General features: G+C 44.4%; 1 protein-coding gene across 7 annotated transcripts in view; it reads left to right on the forward strand.

Annotated features, from left to right (window-relative positions):
• The window catches only part of AFF4 (ALF transcription elongation factor 4), a 110,753-nt gene that overhangs the window by 83,460 nt on the left and 9,548 nt on the right, over nt 1-17,745 (forward strand). For all 7 annotated transcript variants that reach the window (XM_075900325.1, XM_075900327.1, XM_075900326.1 and 4 more), the window contains 7 exons: nt 1,516-1,604; nt 6,060-6,297; nt 11,941-12,038; nt 14,554-14,617; nt 14,756-14,892; nt 15,305-15,376; nt 17,089-17,182. In XM_075900325.1, coding sequence (XP_075756440.1) covers nt 1,516-1,604; nt 6,060-6,297; nt 11,941-12,038; nt 14,554-14,617; nt 14,756-14,892; nt 15,305-15,376; nt 17,089-17,182 — 792 coding nt within the window. The remainder of the gene's footprint in view (nt 1-1,515; nt 1,605-6,059; nt 6,298-11,940; nt 12,039-14,553; nt 14,618-14,755; nt 14,893-15,304; nt 15,377-17,088; nt 17,183-17,745) is intronic.

Here is a 17,745-nt window from a genome sequence, read left to right on the forward strand (position 1 = left end):
CTGGAGTCAGCCGCTGATCAGTTTCAGCAGTGGATGAATCGGGGACAGCCCGGCAGCACCCCAGCTGCTCTGCCCCGGCTTCCCTGATTCAGCCACTGGTCAGTTTTAGCAGCGGCTGAATCGGGGAAGCTGGGGGCAGAGCAGCTCCAATGGTCCAGCTGCCCGGACCACCAGATGCCGGACCATCGGTGTTTTACTGTAAATCCCCACTTCATTTGCACTTTCAAACTGCCTAATTTACATCCTTCTTTGAAAAGAGGGCTGTAGTTTAGACATAGCCAAACAGTTGTCTTCAATTTACTAGCTTCCCTGCTGAGAAACCAAGTGATTTTTGGAATGAGGCAGTATTGGTGAACTTGACCTGGGACTGAAAACAAATGGATTCCTCCATTCTTGTCCCAGCTCAGGTTACCTCTTTGCCGGAGTCAGCAATGAAATTGAGGAAAAGTTTCTCATCTGAAAAATGGGCAGGTGACTCCTGGGAGGGACAGAAAGCAGGACACTAGCTAACTTGTGTGAGGATGGAGTGACCTCTCCAGATGACTCTGTCCCACCCCATCACAGATTATCCAGCTGGGGGGAGGTGCTTCTGTCTTCCTGCTACACCAGATACAGAGTTCTGAGCCACAGGGCTCTCTGGAATGACAGTGGTGAAAGGAGCAGAACGTCGGCCCTTCCCACCCTGGGGTGTCTCGGGAATAGGTTTTGCCCCTCCTGTGTGTTACCTTATGCTATAGAAGATCTAGCACTCTGTGTGAATGCACTCAGTCTCCAGTAGCTTCAAACCTAATGGCCGCCTTGTTTGGCCATTTGTTCCTTGCAAAACAATAACAAAAGTGGTGGCCATTATGGACAGAAACCCATCATAAAGAGCTATGCACCTACATCAGGTTTTGGTAGGATCACTTAAGCTTGGGCCATATCCCGAAGAATTGTGTCACTAACCATCTTCAAAGTCCTGAGGCCACCTCCCATTCCTAGTGGTGAGGTCATGGTGGACATGAGTCCTTTTGTAAGGCCAATGGGAGAGGCAAACTACTTTACAGTCCTACTCTAAAATACTGAGTCTGAGAGATTCTGCAATGATCATCTTAAGTCTAACAGCTGATAGATGTCAGTTGCTTATATGATTTATTGATCTTTGGTTGCCCAGTTTAAGTTCTGTTACAAAAGAGCATTCAGTTACTAGAATACAGTATAGTAAATTTTATTATTTTGGACCCTAATCTCGAGCTGTTTTTCGTATTAGAATTACTGTTATACACTTGTTTTTCTGCCTCTGTTGCTTATGGTAGATTTGAAGATTAATGAAAGTGTGTAGGCAGTTTAGAAATTCACTTTCCAAACCTTTTGACATGACAATCCACTTTTTTTATAAGCATTAGCTGTTATCAAAAGTAATATTGACAAATATTTAATGACACTTTAAGAATTTTGCTTTTTTTAATCCCCTATTGTTAACCTGTAAATATCAAACTCTGTCCTAAAGCGCTCCTTTATGCTTGCTTTATTCAGAATGATGATGAAAACAGAGCTGGTGAAACCAAGAAAACTAAACTGGAAGACAAGTCTTCATCAGGCCACAAGACTTCCAGCAACAGAGAGTAAGTAGAGTGGGAAAATTGGCTGTGTTTTACGTCTTATATGGCATATAATGTGTTAAGGGGAAGATTGGGACCCAACACCCTGTATGCACTTAAAAATCTCCCTCTAAATATCTACTTGCCATCACCAGTGTTCCCTCTAACTTTTTAGGTCTGCATGCAGAATGAATATTTTTATGTGCACAAATACAGAGATGTGCAACACATAATCTACATGTCGGAGCACATAACAAAATTGTTTCTGCACATGCGCAATTTGTGGCAGGGTTGGGGCTGAGGGGCTTAGAATGTGGGAGGGGGCTCAGTGTTGGGGGAGCTAAGGGGCTGCAGATGGAGTGTTTGGGGTATAGAAGGGGGCTCCAGGCTGAGGCTAAGAGGCTTGGAGTGTGAGAGTGAGCTCCGAGCAGGAAGCTGGGGTGGGAATGCAGAGTCTAGGTGAGAGCTAGGGTGCAGGAGGGGCTCAGGATTGGGTATGGGGTTTGGGAAGAAGATAGGATGCTAGAGCAGGCTCATGACTAAGACTCTGGGTTGGGGTTTAAGTTCCCTATGTGCTTGGGAGGCCACCCAGGAGAGATTCATATACTGTCTAGCTGACTTAACAGAGCACCCACAGCTGGCAGCATGTTTCTACTGGTGGTGCACACATGCATATGCCTCAGTACACATAACAGAATGTATTCTGCACATGTATGGGGGGGCAGAAATAGAGGGAACATTGGTTGGGGGTGTAGACCACTTACCTGGGGTAGTTCCTGAGGGGTTTTTTGTTTGTTTTTGGTGAGGGTGACTCCAGGCAGCCTGTGCTACACTGCCTTCTACAGGCACCACCCCATGCAACTCCTGTTGTCTGCCTTTCCCAGCTAATGGCATCTGTGGGGACAGAGTCTCCAGGTGAGGGCAGTGCAGGGACAGAGTTTCCTAGTTCAGGTGGGGAGAGGGAAAGGACCTCTGCTTCCCCTCCCCTCCAGAAAGGGCTGGCCCAGAAAACAAGGGCGTGATGGGCTGCGTCCTGGAGGCTCCCATTAGCCGGGGGTCCTGGCTGCAGCCCTTAAAGTCCCTTACTTAATCCAGCCCTACTGCTGCAGCTAGTGGAGATTGCCTCTCCTCTGGCCCCAGCTTTAGATGGCTGTGGAGCTTAGAGGGGGCTCTGGCCACCACTTAGAAAGGAAAAATCAGTTGCAGCTACATTGTTCATGGGGCAAGCTTTCATGTGTACCTTTTTACCTTAAATTTGGGGTTTCACAGTAACTAATCTGCATGCATGTATTTCCCAGAACCTGGCACACTGTTCGCTTCTAAGAAAGAAGAGTTAGTTTATTTAACAACTGGATTTCACTATTGCAAAGTAGTTTGTTCAAAGGTCATTTACTTTGATAACTGTTTCAGATAGGTCTGGTTTATTTCCTTCTAGGACTCATTTTTCTTAATTTTTACCTTAACACAGAGTAGTGTTTAAAAATAGGCAAGCTGAATAATACTAACATATGTAAGATTTTGAAAATCTTCACTTCACCTCACCTCACGCACAAATTAATCCACTCCTTGGAAAATGGATGATTCCACATCTGTTGAATGAAGAATTAAACTGCAGTGCTAAGAAGATAATTTTTTTTTCCAAGTCTTGCAACAACCCACATCTTTTGATTTCTACTCCTAGGATTTAACTACTGCATCATTTTTAAAAATTCACCACAATTTTTTTTATATTGACTGCATTTATCTTGTGATTACCATAGATTAGAACTGCTCTATAACTGGCAAAATAGATGTCTTATAGCCACATAAAATTATTTTTTCAGTGAGTCACGGTGCAAATTAACAAGGTTCCTAGTGTACAGGCAGTCCCCGACTTACGCGGATCCGACTTATGTCGGATCCGCAGTTACAAACGGGGTTGCCCCAGAGTACACGGACTGCGGAACCTCGCGGTCCTGCCGCCCGTGTACTCTGGGGCTTTCTCTGCGTCTCCCTGGTCTGCAGACCAGGAAGACGCAGAGCAAAGCCACGGGGGGGCGTGGGCAGCGAGGCAGCCCAGGCGCGCCTGGACTGCTCCGCTGCCGGCTTCCCCGCGGCTTTGCAAAGCCGAGGGGGGGGCTCGGGCAGCGGGGCACCCCAGGCGCGCTTGGGCTGCTCCGCTGCCGGCTTCCCCACGGCTTTGCAAAGCTGAGGGGGGGGCTCGGGCAGCGGGGCACCTCAGGTGCGCCTGGGCTGCTCCGCTGCCGGCTTCCCCGAGGCTTTGCAAAGCCGCGGGGGAAGCCGGCAGCGGGACAGCCCAGACGCCCCGCAGCTGTCCCGCTGCCGGCGTCCTCAGAGGCTTTGCTCCCCGTCTCCCTGGTCTGCTGGTCTCCAGCAGACCAGGGAGACGGGGAGCAAAGCCGCGGAGGACCCAGGCGGCGAGACCGCGGTGCGTCTCGGTCCGCCGCCCGTGTCTTCCTGGTCTGCTGGGGTGGGGGGTGGGGGGGGGCGCAGCTAGTAAACCTCCCCCCCCCCCCCCCCACCCAGCAGACTAGGCTTTTCTCCGGATGCCTGTGGCAGAGCAGCTCGGGTGCTGCCGGTTGGTCCCTCAGCGCCGCTCTGGGCGCTACTGGTCCAACCCAGCAGCACCCCAGCTGGTCAGTTTCAGCAGCTGCTGAATCAGGACGCCTGGGGCAGAGCAGATGGGGTGCTGCTGGGTTGGTCCAGTAGTGCCGAGGAGCGGCGCTACTGGAGCAACCCAGCAGCACTCCAGCTGCTCTGCCCCAGGCGTCCTGATTTAGCCGCTGCTGAAACTGACCAGCGCTGACTACAGGAAGCCCGAGGCAGTGTTGCTCTGCCCCGGGCTTCCTGGAATCAGCTGCTGATCAGTTTCAGCAGCAGCTGACTTGGGGACGCTTGGGGTTCTTAAGTTGATTCTGTATGTAAGTCAGAACTGGCGGTCAGTTTCAGCAGCGGCTGAATCTGGACGCCAGTTCTGACTTACATACAGATTCAACTTAAGAACAAACCCACAGTCCCTATCTTGTATGTAACCCGGGGACTGCCTGTACTTTTAATCAGTGGCAAGTTGTTAATTTTTGTGGTTTTTTCCCCGACCTCTTCCTTAAAATATGTGCTACTTCAGATTACACAATAAAACTATGCACTGGATCCCATATTCCATTGTAACAAATAAGAAAACTTTTTTGCCAGAACCTGTGATAAGTCAACTACTTTTCCTAGCTTTGAGCTGCTGAGAACATTGGCTATTCTGAATTACTAAAGTGTAACAGAGATACAAGGTAGGTGAGGTAATATCTTTGATTGGACCAGTAAAAAAAAAAATTACCTCAGCCACCTTGTGTCTCTTATATCCTGGGACCAACACAGTGCAACAGAACTGCATGCTGCAGGGTAACAGTTTCATTGTGTTCAGTTAGGAATATTAAGATATTTCAGGGTTTCTAAAAAATGGATTTTCAGATTGCTTGGCAGGGGCTCTTGAGTTTATTCTTACTCTTCTATTTGTATTCTGTCAGCATAAAACCAAATGTTCTTTAGATTAATAGTATGCAAAAAGTTTGGGTTTTCTGTAAACAATTTATTACTGTGCAGATAGCTGTCCAAGTGGCTTATCTTTCCAAGTAGAAGATGGGTTAACAGGCCTCATGCTTGCCATTGATTGCCAACAGTAGTCCTTGAACAGTTAAGGCAAGGAGGTGATACATATGTACTGGATGACTGAATTAAAGGCAGTGTTCTCTTTAGATTGGGCAAATAGAGTACATGGCAATCAGAACAAACTCTCCACCATAATGTTCCAGCAGTCAGGCAGGAACAAACAGTGTCATTGATTTTTTTGGGGGGGTTGTAAACTTCTGATAATCCAGCACCTTTAGGACCCAGGAGGTGCTGGATTATCAAATATGATGGACTATCAGAAGGGGGGGGCTATAAAGGGGTCTGGAGTGGGGTTGGGGGGGGAAGCCACCCCAGCCCCCTCATAGCCCCCCCTTCCGATAGTCCGGCTATGCCCCAGGCGTCCTCCATTCAGCCGCTGCTGGTCAGCGCTGCGAGACCAACCCGGCAGCACCCCAGCTGCTCTGCCCCAGGCGCCCCTATTTAGCTACTGCTGAAACTGATCAGCGGCCAACTCTGGGAAACCCGGGGGCAGAGCAGCTCCAATTGTCCAGCTGCCCCAGCACTTCCGGGTTCCTGATGGTGCCGGACCATCAGGAGTGCCAGAGCATTGGATGCCGGACCAATGGAGTTTTACTGTATTTGGTTTTTTGTTTTGTTACCTAGTATTTTTCTGGATATAATCTTTTTTCAAGTCAGAACAAGATCAAATAGTAAAAACAAGATAAATCTGGTTCACCAAAAGAACAGATTTATTAAAAATGAGGTAAAAAATAAATATCCCCATACAGAGTCATGTTAGGTCAAAGTAATTCTTTTTGCTGTATCTAAAAATAAGCTGTTCTTATTCATTTTGTGCAGGTCTTCAAAACTAAGTGCAGGTAAAGAGAAGGATCTGCTCCCTTCTCCTGTAGCCCCAGTCCTTCAGAAAGATCCCAAGCAAGAACATGGGTCCCGGAAGAGAACAGTCAGTCAATCTTCTTCCTTAAAATCAAGCAGCAACAGTAATAAGGAGAGTAGCAGCAGCAGTAAAAGTAACTCCTCTTCCAAACAAAAAAAGACAGAAGGGAAGTCTTCTAGCAGTGCCAAGGAAATCAAGGTAAGGAGTTTTTGTAAATTCTTTCCTCTAATATTCACTGTTTCCCTGTGTGCAGTTTTGCACGTCAATGTATATTCTAAGCTTTGATTGAAGCTTAAAACTCTGAAAAACTAAATTACATTTTACTCCCTGTGGTACTACACAAATAATTAGATTATAAGGAAGCCTGTAAATGGAAAATAACTCAGCAGCTATTCAGTAGAATTGTAGTGTCCCTGGGATAGGTTGGTGCTAATGTTATATGCAGAGCTCAACAATTAGTGTAATCTACTCACCAGTGGCAAGTAGATTACAAGCTGGCACAGCCGTGCAGCGCCGTCAGCGCATGCGCAGCACGCCGAACTGCGTGGCTGGCAAGCAGGGCTTGCTGCCACTTGATGAACCCTGGTTATATGCACAGATGTGACTAGTGTTTTCTAATGACAGGTTTGACCTCTCTGGTTCAGCACCCTTGGGACCTGACCAGTCCCAAATGAGGGAATTTGCTTTACATCAGGAGGTTCCCTGCTGCCAGTCCCCAGCCCACCTCCCCTCCCAGCTGCCAGCCCTAGCTGCCCCATCTGGTGGGCTGCCTTGCTGCTGTGACCTAAGAAGTCCCTGCCTCTGGCCCAGCCCCATTCCCAGGACAACCCCAGCCAGCCCTCTTGACCCCTGGAGCTCCCAGCCAGGACTCCCTGGTCCAGGAACATGGACTATGGATGTTGCCAGACAAGAAAGTTCTTGTTTTGGGAGGTCCACTGTGAATAAAGATTGTTTATTCATCATTTAATTTGGTTAAGAACATTAGAACAGCCATACTTGATGAGACCAAAGGTCCATCTATCTCAGTATCCTTCTTCCAACAGTGGCCAATGCCAGATGCCCCAGAGGGAATAAACAGAAACAGGTAATCATCAAGTGTTCCCTCTCCTGTCATCTGTTTTCAGCCCCTGACAAATAGAGACTTAGGGACACCATTCCTGTGCATTCTGGCTAATCAGCAGGGCTCGCAGAACCGCGGTGAGCCCTGCTTGCTAGCTGCGCTGTCCAGCGATCTGCACATGCGCAGATCGCCTGAACCCGGCTCTTCCGGGTTGCAATCTACTCGCCACAGGTGAATAGATTGCATTCTTTGTCAAGCCCTGCTAATAAGTATTGATGGACCTAACCTCCATGAATTTATCTAGTTCTTTTTTGAACCCTCTTAAAGTCCTGGTCTGCAACATCCTCTTGCAAGGACTTCCATAGGTTGACTATGCGATGCATGAAGAGAAATTTCCTTTTGTTTATTTTAAACCTTCTACCAGGTGTCATTTTTCAGAGTTATTTATATAAAAATAAGAAAACAATAATATATTCTTTTATATGGATCAAATAATTGAGCCAGTTGTGATTTTTTTTTGCAGATTTTACTTCTGACTATAAAAGAAAAGATAGTACAGTCATCCCCTCTCCCCCCCCTCCCACTCCCACCCCTCACAATCATGAGGATGTGTTTCAAGATAAGACCATTCACAGGCTACAGAGTTAGTGTGCTGACTTGCCTTGCTTGCTAGATGCTAGGTGGATCTGATTTGTCCTGGGGAGTTCTGCAGTTGTTGCGTTTGGAGCCATATTAAAATTGCAGAATTCCCTCATTGTGTGGGTAGGTTTTGAGTCCTCAATCTCTGGCTCTGGAGGCACATATCTTATCCATTGTGCCACTTGAGGAGCCCCCCAACCACCCTATCTGCAGGCCCCTCTTTATCCTTCCTGTGTTCAGGGGTGCCAGATCCATCAAATAGTTGAGCTAATTGTGATTTTTGTAGATTTTACTTCTGACTATAAAGGAAAAGATAGTGCAGCGTGTTGTCCGTTCCCCCCTCCCTCCAGCGCGATTTGATTTGCTGCAGTCGGGAGAATAAAGTGGTTTGTTTGAGGATGGGAGAGAAAAAGGGAGATTTTGGGGGAAAAAATCTTTAGAAACTAAACTCAGAAGGCAGCTCAGACTAAATGTATTCTTGTGACATTACACGTGTGTGTGGAGAAGGAATTATGGAGTCTGCCTGCTCACGCCTATATAAATGGGTCATGCATAATATCTGAGGATGTCTGATTAAAACAGTATTAAACCTAGGTGTACGATGGACAGGCAAAATACAGCCCATAGGCTGGATATGGTCCACCTGTGGCCCAGTGGGAGCCTTAGACAGGCTCTCTTCCTGCACACTGCTCAAAGTGATGAGCTGCTGGGGCCATGTGCTCTCTGCATGCCAAGGGGGGGCAGCTTTGCACACTGCCCCTGCTCCCAAGCACCATCTTGCAGCTCTTGTTGGCTGGAAACTGGCCAATGGGAGCTGCCTGGGTCGGGCTTGCGATGCAGGCAGTGGGCGGAGGACCTCCTCCCAGTGGTGTGCAGTGCACAGAAATACACATGGCCCCCACAGCCAGCTACAATGAGTGTTGTGCGGGGCACAGCAGGCTTCTCCTGAGGTGCAGAATCTGGCTGGGAGGTGCTTACCTTGAGTAGCTCCTGGCCAGCAGCCTAGCAGGGTTCTGCACCTGGCACTCCTCCTCCTCCCCAAACCTTCTGCATCCCCGCTCCTGCACTCATTGCCCCCTGCCTTAGGTCACTACTCAGACCCCCATGCCCCATCATGTACACCTGTTCTAGGTTACAACCCAACCCCTTACATCCCTCCTCCAGGTCGGAATCCTTTCCTAAACCTGTATCTCCTCCTGGACCCTGCACCTTGATCCCCTGCCTATGCCAAACTCCCTTCTGCACCGAACCTCCATCCCAGGCCCCACACCACCTCCATTAATATCATGGAAGAATGCGGCCCTTGACTACTTACTAAATTCTTGGAGTGGTCCTCTCCTCCCCCCATCAAAAATCATTGCTTACCTGTAGTATACGATAAGCAGTTCTCACTGACTGCTGTGCTGTCAGATGGCAAGAATATAATGTGCTAAGGGCAAAATGTGACTACAATTCACAAGACCTGAATTGCATTGTAGGATGTTGGTTCCATCTTGTTTTGAGGCTTCTGCAATAAATAGAGGTTCAAAGCAGTAGGGATGAAATTGGTATGTTGCTGTATTTGGCACATCTTAAATGGCTAACCTCAGCAATGTATGAAGAAAAGATTTGAAGCAAAGTCAGAGGAACTAATCATGACAGCTGTGTGTGCAGATTGAAGCAACTGCTATTCTAGATCACAAACTTACTTTCTTCTCAAATGAGCGAAATATCTAAAGTAGGAGTGGAGACAACAACCTTAGATGGTGACTTCATCAGATTTTGTAAGCCAGGCAGGGTTCGTCTAGTCTGTGCATGCATGAGAGGCTTCCAAGGAACCTGGAGGTGCCTCAGGGAATTGTATTATAGATTCACAGACACCCGTTTTTTCCTCTGCATTAGCACAGAACCAAGTCTGGGCTATTTTTTAAATGAGAGTAATTAGTATCGCCTTATGTTCAGTTGGGGTTTAATTCCTGGCTTTAATTAGTATATTTGTGTGTGTGCCACTGAACGTTTGCGACAGCTGGGTGTATTTCTGTTCTGAAGTGGGTGAATGGAGATGATATATTGTTGTTTTTTAAGCACTGAAAGTTTGTCTTTCGCCTGCAGAAGTTGGTTCCATAAAAGATACTACTATGTCTCTTACTTGCTATGTCATGTTGAACTGAGGTTTAAGGCTCCTAACACATTTTGGATGCTTGAAACTTCTGAAATAGATAGTCCCATGTTAGTAAAAGCCATGCTACAGAGTCGATTCTTCTGAAAGGAACAGAAAAGCAGAAAACACTTGCAGCACCTTTTCTAGCAGGATAATAAAATACATGGAAGTTAGTCATTACTAGGTTGAGGAGGGGAATTCAGGTTATTCTTGGAAACCTTTTGTCTGATTTGTTTTAGCAAAAATCCATTTGGCCTGTCAGGGAGGCTTGTAAGGGAGCTGATTATGGTTCCTTGATCATTGGTCTGGCTGTACCCAAACATATGTTGGAGCACCAGTGATGAAGAGAAGCCTTTCAAACTCATGATGTGCAGGTAGTAAATGTGAACTAACATGCTACTAAGCTGACCTTCTAGTATGTATTTCATAGAACACTAGAACTGGAAGAGGCCTGGAAAGGTCATCGACTCAAGTCCCCTGCACTCACGGCAGGACCCAGTACCGTCTAGACTGTCCTGATAGATGTCGATCTAACCTGCTCTTTAAATATCTCCTGAGATGGAGATTCCACAACCTCCCTAGTCAATTTATTCTAGTGTTTAACCACCTTGACAGGAAATTTTTTCTAATGTCCAACCTAACCCTCCCTTGCTGCAGTTTAAGCCCATTGCTTCTTGTCCTATCCTCAGAGGCCAAAGAGAACGATTTTTCTCCCTTCTCCTTGTGTGACACCCTTTTAGATACTTGAAAACTGCTATCATGTCCCCCCTCAATCTTCTCCTTTGCAAAGTAAACCAGCCCATTCTTTCCGTCTTCCTTCATAGTTCGTGTTCTCTAGACCTTTAATCATTCTTGTTGCTCTGCTCTGGACCTTCTCCAATTTTTCCACATCTTTCTTGAAATGTGTTGCCCAGAACTGAACACACTACTCCAATTGAGGCCTATTTAGCACAGAGTAGAGCAGAAGAATGACTTCTTGGGTCTTGCAGACAACACTTGTATTAATGCATCCTAGAATCAGGTTTCCTTTTTTTTTTTGCAACAACGTCACACTGTTGACTCATATTTAGCTTGTGGTTCTCTGACCCCTAGATCCCTTTCTGCAGTACTCCTTCCTAAACAGTCACTTCCCATTCTGTATGTATGAAACTGATTGTTCCTTCCTAAGTGCAGTACTTTGCATTTGTCCTTATTAAAGTTCACCCTGTTCACCTTGATGAACCATTTCTCCAGTTTGTCCAGATCATTTTGAATTATGACCCTGTCCTCCAAAGCAGTTCCAACGCGTCTCAGCTCTTGGTATCATCTGCAAACTTAATAAGCTTACTTTCTATGCCAATATCTAAATGGTTTGATGAAGATAGTGAACAGTACTGGTCCCCAAACAGACCCCTGCAGAACCCTACTTGTAATGTCCTTCCAGCATGATTGTGAACCATTAATAAGTACTCTCTGAGAAGGGTTATCCAGCCAGTTATGTACCCACCTTATAGTAGCCCCATCTAAGTTGTGTTTGCCTAGTTTATTGATAAGATCACGCGAGACTGTATCAAATGCCTTACTAAAGTCTAGGTATACAATGTCCACCGCTTCTCCGTTATCCACCAGACTTGTTATCCTGTCAAAGAAAGCTATCAGATTGATTTGACATGATTTGTTCTTTACAAATCCATGCTGGCTGACATTTATCACCTTATTTTCCTCCAGATATTAGCAGATGAATTCCTTAATTACTTGCTCCATTATCTTTCCTGACAGAGAAGTTAAACTGACTGGTCTGTAGTTTCCTGGGTTGTTCTTATTTCTTTTTTTATAGATGGACACTATATTTGCCCTTTTCCAGTTTTCTGGAACCTCTCCTGTCTTCTGTGATTTTTTTCAAAGATGATGGCTAACACATGTGAGACCACCAGGAAGAAATTAAGCAATGAACAATCATCTTTTTTTAGTAGATTTCTAAATGCTTTCATAATTACTAATTGTGGCAGTCTTTCCTTCACAGGAAAAAGTTCTAAACAGTTCATCAAACTGTCCTCCTGCATCCACCCCAGCTACTGAAAGCTCGAAGTCCAGAAGAGCAAAACTTGTTTTTGATGACAGGTGAGAACAGTGGAAAGTGCTATGCACATTACATTTCCTCTTCTCTAAATAGGGAATTAATTTGGGTGTGTAATTGTATAGTAGCTTCCTATGGATGAGAGATGCTTTGCCTTGAGTGTACCATGTTGTTCTGTGGAGACCTGCATGTTGTTCATGTAATCGTATGCCTGATATATGTATCAAAAATTTGCTAGATGTTCCAGTCATTGCAAAGGAATCATAGATTCCTTTGTGCATTTGTACTCAGCCTGAAACAAGCAAGAAGTGGATTCTGACAGTATGTGATTGTCTTGTGTCCATTTTTAAGAAATACTAGTCTCCCTTTCTACAGGCTTATTTCATACCTCTCCAGACAAGTCTGCCTGTCCACTTTGGGCTGAGCTGGCTTCCCCTGGAGTCAGTGACTGCTCGCAGGCATGATGAGGATGGCATTGCAGATGCACAAAAGTGGGAACTTGGAATCATTTGGTTCTGTGCTGTCTAAGTTAAAATATTTTGGAGGATCTGATTCAGTTTAAAAAAAAAAGTGCTCAAGTGAACAAATTCACATCAAGATCATGCATGCATGATCTTATTTCATGCAGATAGCTGGGTGTTCTGTACAGGGGCTCTGTTCCAGTTTTATCAACTAATTCAAGGTTGGTTGATTTAAAAGTATTGCTTTCTGAATTAAGTACTTTTAGGGGCCAACACAAAGGCAAACAGCCTGATTACAGGAATAGTTTGCGTCGTCTTCTACTAGATATTGCCAGACAGAATCAAGTTATGATGGAGTTAATATTTGGAGCACACATCTATAGTTCCAAGGAAGTTGTATTTGGCTTGGGGATAACTACATTAAAGCCAGGAATTTCAGAGTTCAGGTTACACTTAAAAGAAATACATATTTATTAAGGTATGGCACGCAGGTGGTTTTGACTGCCCTTCAGTGACTGTATAATTAAGCATTTTAATATTTTTGTTTTGAGGTTATGGTAAACTGACCTATAAAGATATTAGGTTTTTTCCTTTTATAGAGTGAACTAGTGCCTCCTAAAAAATATGATTCACTTTTAAATGAACTGTTATAAAATTGTGGTTTTTTTTTAAAATGAAATTGGTGTGCCTAGTGCTCCCTATTGTTGTGAAATAGGGGACTGGTTAACTCCACCTATTTGTGTATTTGGGAACTCTTGTTCAGATTTTAGTCAATGACCTTGTAAAATATATTGTTTAATAGGAATGAGCAGTCCTACTAATCTCTAGAGACTAGTAGAAAATTAAAGATCTTATAATTACTCTTTCGAGCTTGATTTAGGACATGAAGCCATATACCACAAATCAGCTTGTGTGACCGAAGTTCAAAAATAACAATGGAATTACTGATTCTGTCTTGATTTCTTCTGAAAGTTTCACATCTGTGTTAATATTACCCTTTGTCATCTGCAGATTGGGAGCTCTGCACAGGGACATGTCAGATCAGGGGTGGGCAATAATTTTTGGTGGGTGGCCACTCCCAAGATTTTGGAAAGTGATCAAGGGCTGCAATTTTCTGTGGAGGAGATGTGGGGTCTAGGCTGGATACAGAAGGGTGCACGTGGTAAGGGACTGGGGTGCAGGAGATGGTGTGAGTCTGAGAGGGAGTTTGGGTGAAGGGAAGGGGTTGAACTAGGTTTGGGGATTGGGCTGCAGGGTCTGGGTGGGTGTTCGGTTGTAGGAGAGGATTCTGGTCTGGGGGAGGGCTGTATGAGGGGATACAGAGCCTGAGAGGGAGTTGTGACCTAGAACTGGGGGGTGCAGAGGGTTTGGATGGTGACCTGGGGGAGGGAGTTGGGGTGCAGGAGGGGCAAGGGTACCAGAGGCAGGCTCTGGCTGGGAGTCACTTACCTAAGTACTCCCAAGGCAGGCTGGGCTCCCTGCCTGCTGCAGCCCCACATAACTTAGAGCTGCAGGCTGTTCCCTCCATGTGGCTCTTGGCTTCGTGAGGGGGAAGAGGCTTGGGCTGCCCCTATACCCAGGCCAATCTCTCAGATCCTGTTGGCTGGTTGTCAGTTCCTGAGGATTGGACTGGGGGCAGAGAGATCACATGAAGCCTCCCCTTTCTGCCAGAGCAGAGAGCTGCTGGACTGTCCTTTAAATCTGTGGCACCTGTGTGCCTGAGGGTCCCAGCTGTGTGGTCTGCAGGCCAGATCTGGTGGCTTTGTGGGCTGGATCTGGCCCCTGGGCCATATTTTTTCCAGCCCTGTGTCAGCTGACAACAATGATTGAGCTAATGTCTCTGATTTGCTTGGCTAGGAAATGTGGAATAAGATTGGTAAATCCAGTGACTCTTAGTTGTCTTAAAACAGTAGTTGGAAATAACCAAAGTAACTACATTTAACTGTTTAAAAGGGTCTTTTATTATAAACACTATATGTGCTATAACTTGAGGAAGGAAAAAAATAACCATCAAAAGATCCTATAGGTACAAACCTTGATACGCAAAGGGATTCAATTTTTAAATCTTATTAAACTCAGTTTTGTTTGTTTGTTGCAGGACACATTCAGCTGATCATTATTTACAAGAAGCGAAGAAGTTAAAGCACAATGCAGATGCATTGGTAAGTAGAACCAAAATAATCTATTTAGAGGGTTGCACGTACTGTTAAATTGTTTAACTCCTTTTGAACTTGTACTCTTCTTTAGTGCTGTAATTCTCTCCCACATCTGTCTGTTTTTTAAAGTTTCATTCTCTTCAGTCTGACAGATTTGAGAAAGCTGTTTACTACCTTGATGCTGTAGTGTCTTTCATCGAATGTGGGAATGCATTGGAGAAAAATGCTCAGGAATCCAAGTCCCCGTTCCCTATGTATTCAGAAACTGTGGAATTAATCAAGTAAGCTTTATAAAGCAAGTAATAAGTGAAGAGCCAGGGAACAGGCAGGTGGTGCCCAGATTCTGTTCTTGATTTTGTTGCCAATATTTGGAAACTCGCATCTGTAAACTTTACTCAACTCATCCATTCGTTGGGGGCTAATGTCCTTTTAAAAGGACTTTAAGACCCTTAGATGAAAAGATTTACGTGTTAGTGCAAATTGTAACATAAAAACCAAAAAAGCATTCTAAAACTTTCCTCAGCTAGACTTTCTAGTAAATTTTCTATGGATCTCTGATAAAATGTGAGCAGCTGGAACTATGTCTTAATGGTTTTCTTAAAATAATATTAAATTAGATATGGCAATTGATAAATGACATTTTATTTTCATTTACAATTTATTTTGTCATTTACTTGATGTGTTGGTTTGCAGATACACTATGAAACTGAAAAATTACTTGGCACCAGATGCTACAGCTGCAGATAAAAGGCTAGCGGTGCTTTGGTAGGTACATTTTGGTTTAGTAAAACGTCTTGAGTCAAATTAGTGTGTGTGTTATGTCCAAAGATTCAAGTAAGCTTGTCATAGCCATAGATCAATTTTTTCATGGCATACCCTCCCATATTCCTGTCCACAGCCTTACTCCCTCCTGGGAGCCTAGCTCTCGGATGGGGGGTCAGTGAGATGGACAGGGATAAGTGGGGAGAGCGCGTAACATGAAAAAAACTGATCATTGGCTATGACAACTTAATATTAGTCATACATGGTTAAAGCACAGTTTTTTGGACTACTTTTTTTTAATGTTTGCAAATTTGTAAGTAGAATTAGACTGCATTGCTAAAACTGCAGCATTAATGTATCTGTAATTTCTGTTTCCATGCTCACACTTATGTGGATGTGAAATGTTCGCCTTATGTGAAATTGACAGTGTACTATCAAGTTAAATGTCTATTTCTCTGCCATTGTTGCTCTTTTCTGAGAAGCTCAATGTTCCATAAAGCATAGTGGTTGTATTAAATAATGTAGTGATTGTTCGGGAAACAGGGACATTGACATTTATTGCTTAAGAGAGAGATTTGACTAATAGAACACTGATTTGAGCCTTTACCTTTTAATGCTGGTCTTGAAATTGAACTGTATACTGACCCTTAGGATTGAAAGAAGCATCAGTAGAAGACTAGTGGAGCCCAAAGATCTTCCTGTTATGCCCACCTACTGATGAGTCAATGTGCTGTGTATGTCAGTCACTTAATGTTCCAAATTGTTCAGGCTGCTTCAGAGCAGAAAGGACAGGAATCAGTTTGGCATTGGGTGAAGAGGGAGGGGGAAATATGATGTCAGATGCTACATGTTGTGATGCATATCCTGGTGTAATGGGCTTCATTTATTGTTAATATATTTATTTTGTTTATTCGCTAGTCTAGGAGATCATTCTTGGTTGTAATATCAACTCAGTGAGCAGAACTGGTTATGTAAACAAAGACAATGAAGAGCATGTAATGAGATCTTTTGCTCAGGATTAGAGATGTTAAATTTAGTTTAACCAACTAGTTGATGGACTTTCCATAGACTAATCTATAAGAGGGGGAGCTGCAGCAGGGTTAGTTCCTGGTTCTGTGAGCTGAGCCAGCTGAGAACCAGGTCTCTCTCTCCGCCTCCTCCCTCGGCCTGGCTGCACACCAGCCTTAAACGTAAAAGGCTGGAGCACAGTTGGGGGGACCTGGGGTGAACCGCGAATCAGCTGTCGCAGCTTGTGCCAAGTCCCCTGGCTGCACTTCTGTTTTTTAAACCTATTAAGAGCCGGCAGGCTCTTAATACATTTAAAAAGAAGAGGCACAGTGTCTGGTACTCCCGCCTGGTCCCTGCTACTCCCCTGGCCTCTGTGGAAAGGGTGCTGGGGGGAACTGGTTTTTAAGATGGCTCTCTTTCCCCCCCCACGCCCCACTGCTCCTCTCCCTCTGATAGAAGCAGCAAGGGGGATAAGTGACTAGTTGACTATCCGATAAGCTTTTGTCCAATAATCTTATATTCCTACTCGGGATTAGACTCTTTAATTTTTCTGAAAAATGAAATCGTGCTACTGTTGATGACAAAAGTTTAACTCTGAACTTCAGATAGTATGCTTGAAAAACACACAGCTGCTAGCTGAGTACTTGCATTACTGAACTGTGGTATGCACATTCATTGTAAATGTGTTGCTGTTTTTCTTTGGCTAGTCTTCGATGCCAGTCCCTGTTATATCTAAGGCTTTTCAAGCTGAAGAAGGAGAGTGCATTGAAATATTCTAAAACACTGACAGAACATCTAAAGGTACAAAGTTTCTGTATTATTGAGAGAAATCAAGAGAGTACCTTAGATTTTCAACTAAAATGTACTTCAATATGCCTCTGTCTGGATAAGTGGCCCTTAAAGTTGAATTCTAACACACTGAACATTAATTTTCTTTTTTGTTACTGATCAAGATGGGAAGGGTGGCTACTTGCAGCATGACCACAATGTTGTTGTTATCCTGATGGTTTTAGCATAATTTTCCATTTATAGTAATTTTTTTTGTCTGCTTTAACGAATAAACAATTGAGCAGATTTCAGAGAGGATGAAAAGAACATCTTCCTGGTTGCAGACATTACAAAGTTTAACCTAACTTTCATGTATGATATTAAGGGAATTCTGTTTCTGGAGGTACATTTTATGACTGCAGCTGTCCAGAAGATGATAGTGAAGTAAATAATTTGTAGCTCATCCAACAACTTCCAAAGTCAGTTTTCTTAGCCAGCTTGCCTGAATTTTCACATACTCCAATGATTTTATATATTTTCGTTAGTATTTAAGGTGCCATGGGACCACTAATTGTTTTTAAAGTTCTGGATTAACA

Source organism: Pelodiscus sinensis, chromosome 17, assembly GCF_049634645.1.
Source record: "Pelodiscus sinensis isolate JC-2024 chromosome 17, ASM4963464v1, whole genome shotgun sequence".
Lineage (NCBI taxonomy): Eukaryota > Metazoa > Chordata > Testudines > Trionychidae > Pelodiscus > Pelodiscus sinensis.